At 35.5% G+C, this 14,188-nt stretch overlaps 1 protein-coding gene across 1 annotated transcript in view; it reads left to right on the forward strand.

Moving 5' to 3' along the window:
- The window catches only part of agbl4 (AGBL carboxypeptidase 4), a 435,578-nt gene that overhangs the window by 15,905 nt on the left and 405,485 nt on the right, over positions 1-14,188 (forward strand). Inside the window, exon 3 of the mRNA XM_051117092.1 lies at positions 12,996-13,120. Within this exon, the coding sequence (XP_050973049.1) occupies positions 12,996-13,120 (125 nt within the window). The remainder of the gene's footprint in view (positions 1-12,995; positions 13,121-14,188) is intronic.

The raw sequence follows: 14,188 nt of genomic DNA on the forward strand, positions 1-14,188 counted from the left end.
GGCGGACGCGTGGTGGTTCCGCTGCTTTCCGCGTCCTGGAGCGAACATTACCTCAAAAGCCGAAATGATGCCACTCTTTACACCGAAGCAAGAGCAGGAACTATTCTTTCATCCTCCATTAACACTAACATTAGTGGCGTGCCCTTATTTCCTGTCACTGTTTCAGAGTTCAGAGATAAGAAGACTGCAATCTAGCGGTCAGGATATACGCTCTAAATGATTTTTTTTTTAAATGTCGATATTCCATTTTTGAGAATTGATACAGTATCGCCAAACAAAATATCGCTATCGATATTTTCTTACACCCCTAGTAGTTTGATGACGGTGTGATTGAGTAGTTGAGTAGTGGAATCATGGTAGTTGTCATCTTTATCCCCACAGCTGATGCAATCTGATGGGACTCGGGCAGAAATCACGTTCATGGATTAGCTAATGTATTAATAATTTATTACGGTCACTGTAGTATGAAGCAGGGTGGGGCTGAAAGCCATGGAAGCAGAATGAGGCTGCTGAAGTAATTGCTAATGAGAGATAAGAGTGACACATGGCTCAAAAGTAGCAGAGCTTTTATTATGCCACAGTCGACCGCTTTCGGTCATGCATATATGGGGTAAAGCAGCACTGTTTTATTATACTAGATACTTTTGGGAGTGTTGAACGTTCTGTTATAATGCTACTCTGTGCGTTCATCACCTGTTACAACGCATAATATGTTTAACATAAACATATCAAAGCTTCTTTGGTGTCTCCATGTTTCCTACAAAATAAAACCAGAAATTGAGGTTGTAGTGGATGGGCCTCTAGTTAAAATGGCCATTTCTCTGGATTTAAACATTCTTTGAAACATTTAGGATAATGTAAGTACACAAGTCAGCAAAATTTGGATATTTAAATAAAAAACTTACTTATTGTGCCTGTAAGTTATTTCTTCATACAGTAGTGGCTCAAATAAAAAATGTAAGCTGGTGTATGAACAAAACCGTTTCAGTGTATCCTGTTAGTGAATATGGTTGTTAGTCCCAAACACTGACTGTGTGAGCTGAAATAGCTTTTGCTGCCTTGCAGAAATCAGAAAATTGTGCCTGTTCTCCCCTACTGAGCTTCTCTACTTTTGTATTTGTTTATTTTTTCTTTTATTATATATTTAGAGCACTGTTGCTTAATTCTCTTAAGTAATTACACCGCGGTGGGTGTAGTTTGCTAGAGTGCTTGTGCAAAGGGAGGTGAGAAGGAGCAGTGATTTTCTGCCAAGATTTCTGAACAGCTTGCAGTTGAACCCCTCCGTTCTTTTTCTTTCCATTCGAGTCTATCAGGCCATTGACAGTAGCATCACTTTATGTAATTCCCTGGTTTGAAAAGCTTTTGCATGTTGAGAGATTTCCTTGTCTCTAGCTCAGGATGGCCAAGAAGCCTTGCTGGCATTTTGCAGCCATCTTGGTCCACAATGGCTGCGCGCCATTGATTCAGCTGTGGTTTTATCACACTGCCGCACAACACGACAGCGTGGACCAGATGTGCACTAGTTACTGCATGCTACTGCTATGGGACTCAGCTCTGAGTTTATCACTGCGTACAAACCCCTTAGTGCTGACTGCTGCTTGCTAGAGAAGTCGTGTTATTTTTCACTCAAACCAATTCCATGGCATAGTCCAGATGAAACGCAATCAATTGGTTGAGCTAGGATGTAAGCCTACAGGAGATGCCCCTAGCTATCTTGTCCCCCAGTTTTAAACAAAACATGTACTACTGATTCCCAAAAAACATCTGATGACCAAGGTTGCTGTATCACCAACACAGCATTTGTTTAATCAAAAATACAGTAATATCGTGAAATAGTATTGCAATTTAAAATAACTGTTTTCAATTTTAGTATATTTTAAAATGTAATTTATTCCAATGACGGCAAAGTTGAATTTTCAGCAGCTATTACTCCAGTCTTCTGTGTCACATGAGCCTTTAGAAATCATTCAAATATGCTGACTTGGTGTTCTGGAAACATTTAAAAATAGTTATGCTGCTTAATATTTTTGTGAAAACAGTGATGCTTTTTTTTCAGGATTCTTTGAGGAATAGAAGAACAGTCTCTGTTGTCAATTTTGATCAGTTTAATACATCCTTGCTTAAGTATTAATTTCTTTATAAAAGTCGTATTGACACAAATTTGAAAGCTAGTGTATATCAATCCATCCGCCAATCTATGGATCTACTAATTATTTTATAAAATGATATATAAATACATAAAATCTATTGATCATGCTATAAATCTTCAAGCTTTTGTTTGCATTTCCCCTCCCCCAAATCTTTCAAACAAGGCAAATTACAAATATAATTAATTTTTTTTTATGAATTTCATTAGCTATTGATTCCTTGAGTAGATTACATTTAAATTCAGATCTACATGCTACCTCGGTTAAATTCTATTTAATTTAGGATTTCAGGATTTTGGATTTTAAAAGGCATTCAGAATGGTGCACAACTCTGCTGACTAGTGTTGTCACAATACCAAAATTTTGACCTCGATATGATACCTGACTAAAATATCTCTACTACTACTGAACTGATACTACAACAAAAACAGAGAACAACAGGAAAGGTTTTATCTTTGTCAAAATAATAAAAACATAGATGCAAGTAAAACACTTAATTTAAAATAAAAAAAAAAGTCTCAATTTTTAAGTTTTCTGGATTCTGTTTTTTTTTTTCAGTTTTATTTTTTTCTAGACTCCATTTAAAAGCAAAAAGCAAAAAAACAAAGCATCAAAAAGCATGTCTAATTAATTGAAACCATGAAACTTACACAATTTAACAGATATTTATCAAAAGTTTAACAAAAATTACATTTTGTGAAGGCCCTATAAAATGCATTTTATTTTTCTCAAATTCATTTTAATTTTTACCAAATTCTGTTTTTCATTAAATTTTAATAACCAAAAGCATGTCTAATTATTTTATAAAGATTAGATTTTATAAAGAATTAATTTATTATATTACTTATTAATTTTTTTTTCTACAATTGTAAAAAAATTCTGGTAAATAATTTTTCTGGTGAATATTCTTTACATATTGTTTTAATGATATGTGTATTAGTAGTAGTAGCACTATCATTACATTAAGTCATATTCTATGAAGTTAAACCGAACTTTTATTTTGACGGGTTGCTGTAAAGATCTTTACGTTTCTGTTTGTATATAATATGACGATGGTTTTACTAAAAAGTAACGGTATAATGCTCATGAACTGACTCTCAGAGCAGTTCTAGCGATTATGTTCATGTATTTATGTACTCATATATTTGAGGCGGCAGAGGCGGAAAACACCAATACTGCGATTCCGTCGTGTTTTCTGATTCGCAGAAATCGTAGGGCCCAACAGTGTTTTATTCAGGATTTATGGCTCTTGTCAAATCGTCATTCTTAAAGTACCAGTACTAGTAAAATGCGGAATTGTACCGTTTTTTCAAAGCAGGGTATCACAGTACCTTTTTAGTACCGGTATGTTGTGCAACACTGCTGCTGACGTCATCTTTAACGGTGAGTTTTTGTCAGACAGTGTGTAGCTCTTTGATAGAACTGTTCGACATGTCATCATTATTTTGTGTTTGTTTTGACATTTCATGCCTCTCATAATGAAAGCCTTCTCTTATTTGTGACCTATTGGAGTTGCTGTTAATTTCAGGGTTCCCTTGTTCCCGTCTCCTCTTTTGGTGCACACCTCCCATTACAGACGAGTCAGCCTCAGGCATTAGAGCGCACACCAACAGGGAGCATTAACTGTAAATAAACAGGGCAGCCGCCTCCCCAATAGGACGCTACCACCCTGATAACAGACCCCTCTTAGCAGCACTGTTGACCTTCTCTTCGCCACAGGCTCACCAAGGACCCTTCAGCTTCTTCTGTCTTTATCTCCCAACTCTCCGCAGGAAAGATTATTCTTATTGCCAGGCCAGGGATATAGAGCAGGAACTAGAGGAAGAGATAACGAAAGAGAGCAAGGGAGTGTGTTAAGGAAAGATGAAAACAAAAAGACAAAGCCTGAAAAAAACAGCCGACAGGAAGAGAAAAGGACCTGGACTGTTGTCCTGCTGGCAAAGCGTCTTTCGTCCTTTGTAGGACTTCACATAATTAACTCGTAAAGAGATAGCATGAAATTTGAAGTGACTTCTGTTTACCCACTAAGGACTCAAACCATACAGCTAACAAAATGATAAGGCAAGGACTGAAAGGGAAGGAGAACAAAGCAGTACATAATCTAAATCTGGATTTAAAGGGGTAACGACGTTAACCCCGTATTCTTCGAAATGAGATGAAGAGGGAAGACCACAGATGACGCCCGTGAGTGGCTCTTTTAAGAAAGTGCCTCCAGGAGTCTGGGGCTTCAGAAAAGCCGGCATGTTTCATGGCTGAGATCGATGGTACAATTTAGTACATTTCACAGTGAATGCCTCCCTGTGACCTGCTGACTGTTATGAAATGAACACACTTGCTTTGGGCCCTTTTTTATTCGAGCAATACCGATACAAGGGCAGCAAGAAAATTTGAACCTTTTCAGATTCATTGGCCCCTTTATCACTGCTGCCAAGCGTGTGGGCTGCAAAGCACAGATGCAGACGCTCTCTGTATTTTGTGCCGCTGAGGGTTCTGCATATCCATGCTAAAAGATAGATGTCAAGCAATTACTACTCTTGCATTTATTTCCTGCCCCATTTTTGATAAAATGCTAATGCGTGTGATTATTTTACTATTTAGTCCCATTTTAATGACAGTCTAGTGATTTGGGTGACATTGTGTAATTGATGTCATTAATTAGCATCTAGAGGCCGCTTAGCTTAAAACCCACATTCACATGCAGCACGGCCTTTCTCATGGGACTCCCGGAACGGCGATGGAAATGGCGGGCAAGTTTTGTGAAGAATGCTAGTTTTTGCTTTTGCAGTTTTGACACCTGTTACAGACGTTTTGAGAGTTAGAGGTCACGGCTCTATTCTTGTCCTGATTTAACGATAAAGATGTGAAAAAGTTTAGCAGAGATGGAGAGCGAGAAAAAGAGGGACACAGACAGCGAGAGATTGATGTTGCCTCGGTGACACCTTGCCTTTAGACAGAGAGCAGGAAAAACTGCATGAAGTGAGTTTGGCTGGAGGTCTTGAGCCAGATACCTTTCCTGGGGTTTGAATCAATTCCAGCTTTATCAGTTGTCCGTGTCCAGGTATTCTCACCCGTGGGAGAGTCTGATGTGTTTTCCAATAATGAAAAGGAGCACATGGCAAAAACACATTTAAGAGGTGGCCAGTCTCCAGAGTCGCTTCTAATTTCCAATGCAGTTTGTAACAGAAGAAAAAAAAAAGAAAAACTCGTAGAAAGGTTGAAAGATATCTGTGTCCGAAGCTGTTATCAGTACCTCGGATACTCTAGACTCACCGCATTACCACATTTCTCACCAGTAATTAAAGTACAGCTAGTCAATAGATACCAGATAGTACTTGTCCTTGTTGTTCAAATAGATGTGTTTATTCCTCTTATTTATTAGTCTAGACTACAGTACATCATTCTGTTTTCATATGTGTATCTGAATGAAATAATCTGTCACCGAAATTTACAATGTCTAAACTTCACTCTTCCATTGGTGGCTTATTGTCCTCTATCGTTCCAGTCTCTCGGTTCCTCCTTGTATGGTCCTGTTTTCCGGTTGTGGGTTGTTAGGCAGCTGTAGACTGCAGAGTGTCCCATTGTTTTGGAAGAGCAGGAGGACTGCTCTAACTGACCAGGCTTGTAGCTCTGTAATGGGATTAGCCAAGCCATGTTGCTATTGTATGCCAATGTCTGACAGATCTGCCCCCCTGTTCTGTTTTTTTTTTTTTTTTGTTTCTTTCTCATTGTCTTTTCACTATTGTATAGCTCTTTGTTTTCTTGTTTATTCTATTTCACGTGCAGAAACAAAACTAGCTGTAGTGCATTTCAAAGATGAAGTAAGTCTGAACGACTCTAGAAAATCTCAAGCAGTTTAATTAAAGAAATGTATGATATGATCAGAGCTGCGTAGATCTATTACTGATTCCAAATGACATGACAAAATTGTATTTATTAACATAATCCATTACATTACACATTTTAGGTAGACTACTTTTTCATTACTTTTAGATTACTTTTGACCTTACTTATCACATTGATTTAAATAGGATAATATTGTACGTTATGTACATAAAAATACATATTAAGAAAATATGTTCCTTTTGTTATTAACATGAAGTGCATTAAACATTATACTACACTGCCCTCCAAAAGTTTGGAAACACCCCTGGCAAAGTGTGGTTTTGGACGATATCAGCATAAATCCTTATTTTTTGGTACAAATACATTAAAGTAACTTGACATTATCATTGAAGACCAGCAATAATAATTTTCATTTTGATTACATAATAATGGCAATATATACATGTCAAAGTCAGACATGCCCCTTTGCCAGCTGTGATGCCTGGTTACTGGTTTAAACTTTGCCCAGGTTTTTAAAAGATTTTTGGGTCAGCACACCTTAACAGCTTTTATTGTCCAAAACCCCACTTTTCTAGGGTGTTTCCAAACTTTTGGAGGGCAGAGTATGTTCAGGTTTCCCAAACAGGGTTTGTGAAGGAACTACACAAATGCATAAAACATAAAAATGTTAAATTAAAATAAATGATTTTAAAATTAATCAAAATAAAAAAGGAGGATTAGAGGACAAAAAAGGAGGATTAGATGACAAAAAGAATTTGTGAATTTGTGCGTTTTAATGTGCTTGAAAGACTAAAGCCTTCCAAAGACAGAGATGCATAGTTAAATAACCTACAAATAAAAATCAGTGCGGTCATCTGTAGTTGATGCAATGTTGAAACTTTGTAAATTTGAAATGATTTTTATAAATCAGTGGTCAAATGCTGTGTTGCTACCTGACTAATCACTGTACTTCATGTGAAGACTTTCTAAATGTGTGTAAGCATTAGGCTGTTTTAGAAAGGACATTTTAAAGATGAAAAAGAGTAATTAGGGAGAATCAATAAATTACGAATAATTTAAATAATATGTAATCATGTAATCCATAAAAAGTAACTTTTGTCTGATGTAATCCATAAAAAAGTAACTGTAGTCTGATTATGAGTATTTTAAAATGTAATTTAATCTAATTACAGGTACTTAATTTTTGAAATCTGATTATGTAATCCAGATTACATGTAATCAGTTACTACCCAGCTATGAATATGATATTTTAAAAGTTTGGTAAAAGGTGAAAGAAGTCTCTTATACGCTCACCAAGACTGCATTTATTTGTATTGTATCAAAAATACAATCAAGGCAGTAATATATATATATATATATATATATATATATATATATATATATATATATATATATATATATATTATAAAATATTAAAATGTTTCACCTGCATATCCTTGCCTGATGTCCACAAAGTAGCACAATTACTTGCATTATATTTCAATTACACATAGATTGTAGATTCTATACCGTATGAGCTGTTGAACATTAGTCATAGAAACCGAAGAATGTAAGTAAGGCAAATCAGTTGAGAACCAATGGAGGCCAAGTGTATGTTTTAGAAATAAGTGTCTGAATTGAACAGCTGGAAGGAAGGAACAGTGCGAGGTAGCTGAGTGGAGACCACCCACATGGTTCTCCAGACAGCAAACACATTACATTAATACGGATTCTCCATTTGCTTTTCTCTTCTACATCTATAACAAGGTTAACCACATGAGAAACACACACACACTCGCACTCACACACACGCTCAAACTCAAACACACACAAGCCACCAGATAAGATGATTCAACCTCCCACTCTTTTCTCTATATGGAATGTTTATTTCAGTTTGCTGATAACAGTGGGAATTAACTCCCTATAAATGAGAAAGTGTCTCTCCTCCCAGCAGCTCGGCGGTGTCGTTCTGCTGAGAGCAAACAGGCTATAAAAACAACACTGCCTCTATTCCCATTGAACTCCATAGAGTTCTTCTCTGAGCAGAGCTTGTTGCATTATTTGCTAAAAAACCCAATTTGTTAAATCCTAAGCACTGCATTGTAGAAGTCTCTGATGACGGAGTATGTAGATAAAATTCTCAAGACAGTTGAAACATAGGAGAATTTGCTTGCATTATCTTTCTCTCTTTTCCACTCTGTCCTTCTGCGCACACACACACACACACACACAAATGGTCTGTTAAAATACAGTCATTGATTTTTCCTCCCCTGGTTATACATTGAATTATCTGTGTTGTCAGTGAACTGTCATCCAAAATGGCGTTCGTCCTCCACGCTGTGATGGCTGGACCTCTCCTCTGCCGTAGTATTTATGCTTGTTTAGGGCTGGCCGAAGCGTTGTAGATTACAGCTCATCATGGTCTGACTCTGGAGTCAGGCACCATAAAATTAAAACTCAAATCAATGGTGTATCATATCCTCTCCCATCAAGCTGAGAAGAGACTTGTTGCCCTGAAGCCCCGAAGAGTTTTTTTTTTTTTTTTTTCTTCTAGGAAATGTAAGGCTGGGAGACATTATATGCCAAATGAAGATTGAAGGAAAATGAATCACGTTTGCTGCCGAATCAGCATTTTTGTATGTGCTTGTGTTGATATTAAAATTGTGTATCAAAAAAGTTGCAAGCATGATTGAGAGAACTATTGAGAGAGTTTGTAAGTTACACAGCAATGCATTTGAAGAGGGAAACTGTAGCTGATCCATCAGCACCATGGACAGCGGCTTCATTCTGCCATCTATGGAGCTGTCTTAGGTGCTGAAAAGTCAGGTTCTGATAGAAAAGGCAGCTTGATGCACTCATTTTCAAACCTCAGGGAAAGTACACCTGCACCCCCCCTTCCCCCGCACCTCATATCATGTGTTTAAAAGTCTTGTTTATTTATTTGGGCAGAGGTTGTGTTATTTGCACAAAACAGTCAAGGCAACTTTTTAAGTAATTGTGAAAGTAGATTAGAAATTACTTACAAAAAGTTTTGTTTCCCCACTTTTTTTTTTCTGTATGAAAGTGCTTTTTTTCCCCACAGCTGAGTCTGTTGGTTTTATTATCTATGACATGAGATGTAGCCAGGGTCCAAAATTAAATTCTTTTTTGTTTACCTGCCAATAGCAAGTAAATTAAGAACATTTAATGACCAGAGCTATTTCTTACTGGCACTGTATTTTGCATAATTTCATTATTAAAAAATAATTGTGTTTCTATGAAAATGCATTTATTTAGCTGTTTTTTTTCCTGCATATTTGTGGCATATTTGAAAATTGTAAAAGAACACTGAAACATTTATTTTATGTCTGTACATATATATATATACACTTCCATTGAATAAAAAAAGGTTATTGGGACTTATCTCACAATTCACCTTTTTTTTTTTTTTTTTAGAATTGTGAGATATAAACTCACAGTTGTGAGTTATAAAGTAAGAATTGTAAGATATAAACTTGCAATTCTGAGAAATAAAGTCACAATTGCATGATATAAACTTGCAGCTGTGAGTTATACAGTCAGAATTCCGCGATATAAAGTCGCAATTCTGAGAAATAAAGTCAGAATTGTGAGATATAAACTTGCAATTCTGTGAACATATCAGTCTTTTTTTCTCCTCAGAACTGGGCTTTATAACTCTATTATACTCTTATAACTCTATTAAACTCTTTATAACAATTGCGAGGTTGTATCTCACAATTCTGAGAAAAAAAGTCAGAATTGTGAGATACAAAGTTGCAATTGTGAGATAAAAAGTCAGAATTGTGAGTTTATATCTCACAATTCTGACTTTATTTCTCGCAATTGTGAGTTTACATCTCGCAATTCTGACTTAAAAGGCAGAATTGTGAGTTTATATGACAATTCTGAGAAAAAAGTCGGACTTGCGAGATGTAAACTAGAAATTGTGAGGGAAAAAAAGTCACAGTAGCCTTTTTTTATTTTTTATTCAGAGGCGGAAACGGCCTTCCATACATATATATATATATATATATATATATATATATATATATATATATATATATATATATATATGTATATATATATATATATATGTATATATATATATATATATATATATATATATATGTATATATATATATATGTATATGTATATATAACACAGACACACTATTCTTGTAAGAAGAGACAATGACTGATCAGCTGATTAGTGTAAATAGCTGATCAGTATAGGTGGACAGTCATCATCTATTATAGTAATACAAGCACATAAAATCGTTTTAGCATTTCTTTTTTTTCCCTACTAATTGTAGCTTGTATTACAATCACAGAAAAACTATGAGGAATCTCATCTCATCCAATTAAACTCTCACAATTAAGACCAAATCACTGGATCACTGTTACTGCATGTCGATGGCCAATATTTGATGCTAAAAGTGGCATAAATGGTTAATGTGCTGGAATGGATGAATGATGAATTAGCGTGCACATCTGTCTGGAACAGGTGCAGCCACCAATCTCCCATTCTTTCCTTCCCTCTCTTTCTCCTCCAGTGACTGGCTTAGCTACTGATCCTTTCTCTCTTTCGCTGTATAGTTGGCTGATGTATAAAAAATACATGTTAGAGCTGTAAAACAGATGTTATTTTTGGTGTAAAGTATGTTTGACTTGACTCTTCTCAGTTGCTGAGAGCTGCGGTGTGGAGCCCTATCACTTCTGCTGGGATTTCACGTCTGTCATTCATGTTAAGATATGAAGGAGAATGTGAAATGGCAATACATCTTGTTCTTAGCTGCCCTGGAGGTTTTGAACTATAAAACTGATTAAATTCATCTAGATGCCTCATTTTAAAATGTATGTGCAGCACACTTCTACGGTATACTGGTACTGAAATTATACCAAAGTACCAAAAACTGTGCTACAATATCATCAGCAACATGAGATTAATCTCAAATTATTCTATTTATTACATTTATTGATAGCTCTTGTTTAATTTCATTAGTTACTCAGAACTGTTTTAGTATTGTTTTAGTATTAATGCCAAGGCACCAAGAGCTGGTATCATACTAAAACCAAAATTTTTGTATCAGTCAAACCCCAATGCACACACACTTTCAGAAAATGTTGTGAAATGCATCTATTGACCCACACGTAAAATTGAATTCAGTTTCTCTCAGCTACGTGTCATGTCTGAGTTACATATGGACCTTTCCATTTCCTTCAGATATGTTTATAAAGGTCACTCATTGACCTTTGCAATAGTTGTCTGATAATCTATAAAAACGCCTTTCCATCAGGAGTGTACTACTGCTGTCATACTTGGATTTCTGCTGCAGGAGATTTGTGTTTAAAAGAAAGTGACTTTAATCAGCTAAAGTGCCAATATCCATTTCATCCGGAGAGCACTATCAATCTGTACCCAATACACTGGAAGAAAGACGCAGTCACCATTAGAACCGTTGGGCAGCCGTTCAGAAAATGAACTGAAATATATAAATTAGTTTATGAAGTTATATATTTAAGGGAAAAAAAAGTGACATGTTTTCATGCTTATTTATAATCATCTGAAGTGGCTGTATTGGGAAGTGGAAACTTGAAAAGGATGAACTTCACACTTTCAGAGTTTCATCCTGAGAGATTCCATACCCGCTGGTTTTGTGGACAGGCGGAGTGAGTTTGCGAATAAGTCTGGGAATGTTAAGGATGTGTTGTCTCTGTTCTGACAGAAGGATAAAGTTCCACTGGGCTCCGGTGTGACGGAATGGTGGTCACTCCATCTGGCAATAATTAGCTCTGAGCTAGCTTCCACTGGGCGGTGATTTCCATACTTCTTTCCCTGAACCCAGACTGCATGAGCAGGGCAACCAGATGCATCTCTCCCTCCCTCCTTCTTTCTGTTCATCCAGCCTTATGAATTGACTCTTTACTCTCATTTCCATTAAATGAGGCTGCTGGACTAGTACCTGGCAATGCAGCATTTTTCACAAATAAGTTGTCATTTAGCAGCAACAATCTCCTTGGAACAACCTTCAACCATGAGTTTAAAACCTAATGAAAGCTAAATTTAAGTGTTGTGCTTTTTAGCTAATGCCTGCTAGTTTTTATATGTTAGTGCACTTTTAAAAATGGACAAAATGAAACATTAGATGAAAGGATCCAAGGCACTTCTAGTCCAAAATGTAATCAGCCAAAACAATAATAAAGGCTTTTTAACTTGTTGCTTTGGAACTTTTCTTTTAATCTTTATGACCCAACCACTAGTACCTTCTGGTATTATTATGAGGTCCTTCCAACATATAGCATTCCTAAATTATTTATATGTGTTAGTAGAGTGATTAGCTTTAGCTTTCCTTAGTTTGATATTCAAAAAAACAAACAACAAAAAAAAAATGCAAATGATGAAACTTTCTCTGTATTACTTTACATGGTGTGAGAATATTCCATGTGTTCCCATTAGTCTGCTTGTTTAAGACTGAACTTTATTACCTGCCATTTGTCATCTGTGTGTGGCCTACAGAATAATATGTTAGCAACAAAGCATTTTTCCGGTTTGTTATTATTTATTTGTTTGCGGCAGCCATGTTGAGGCTTGTTATTCTGCGATCTGCTACCAAAGCTGTCTAGTCGTCACCTGAGCGACTGCCAAGCATCTCGGCTGACTTCCTCCATCCCACCCAGAAAGAGTGTGTGTACAGTGTGTGTGTCAAAATCTGTGGGGAAAGAAAAGGTTAGACTGCAACAGTATTTTATTTCCCTTTACATAAATGAAATACTGTGAACACACACAAATATCAGTAGGATCCCAGCTGAGTTATAGAACATTTTATTAGTCTACAGGGAAATCTCTCTGTTCCAATCACTGCTGTCTGTGTAGATGTATATATGTCTGCAAGGTAAAACTAAAGATGAACACATTTTCAAATATATGCGTTTCTGCGTGGAAATATTAAAGCATATAATTGAGCTACTGAATAGATTCAAGGCCTGAAATTAACTTTCTTTCTTATTCTCTCTGTCTTTATGTAGGTAACCTGGGCCGTGTTGACTACATCAGTGAATTTGAGTTTGATCTGTTCATCAGACCTGACACGTGTAACCCGCGCTTCAGAGTGTGGTTTAACTTCACAGTGGAAAACGTTCGGGAGACTCAGGTGAGCCCAGACCTGCACAGAGACTCCTTACAAAAAAAAAACTCATCTGAGACGTTCCTGTCATTTTTCGGGGATTTTGGTTTCAAAATGAAAACTCGCCAAGCACCACATGCTGTAAGAAACTGCCTTTAAATGAACTAGTGACTTTTTTCCCCCTTTTTACAATTTTACACTTTTTTTTTTTGTTGTTGTAGTCGATTAATCTTGCAGACTGTTGTCATAAGAACATACACAACTATTTAGAAATTGTCTTTTTTGAAAGACATCTCTTATACTAATTAAGGGTCTTTATATATTTAAAATAAAGAAATAATAAAATTGTGGAATATTATTGAAATTTAATATAACTTTTCTTTTTTTAATATATGAAGAGTTTATTTGCAAAAACTGTTTTCAAAAATCATGTTTTTTCATTGTGCATTCCAGTTAATCTCAATCAAACTGCAGTTGGGTTAATTTGATTCAGTAAAAATAGAAAAAAAACAAAAACAAAAACAAAACCAAAAAAACAGCTAACTAACACAATAAAAACATGATAACATAATAAAAACATGATTTTTGAAAAATATGAGTTATCTGCATATAAACTCTTCATATTTTTTTTTATTTTTTATACATACATTTATTCAAATGTATTCCTTTTTTAACAGCCATTACATTAGATTTTTGCTGAATTTAATAAGTACAGTATTTATTTAAAATAAAATGAGTAATTTCTTAAAACAAATCATGCTTATCAACTTTTCAATGGTTGTGTAGTTGTTTGAGGAAAAGATAAGCTTTTTTTTTTTTTTCATTATCATTTCATTTCATAGCTGTTGTTGTTATTATTATTATTATTATTATTATTATTATTATTTGTACCAACAAATTTTGTCAGTTCATAACTATGATTTTATCTTTTATCTAACATTTTATCTTTTTCTTTTTGTTCTTTCTACTTTGTTAGTGCAATGTTGCAACATGTAATACAAGCGACTTTTGATGAAACTGTCCAGAAGTTTTAAATGTCATGAAAGATTGAAAGATATTTTGGGGCAGTGAGGTCTGCCTGTCATTACCACATTG

This window comes from Labeo rohita, chromosome 8 (genome assembly GCF_022985175.1).
Source record: "Labeo rohita strain BAU-BD-2019 chromosome 8, IGBB_LRoh.1.0, whole genome shotgun sequence".
NCBI lineage: Eukaryota > Metazoa > Chordata > Actinopteri > Cypriniformes > Cyprinidae > Labeo > Labeo rohita.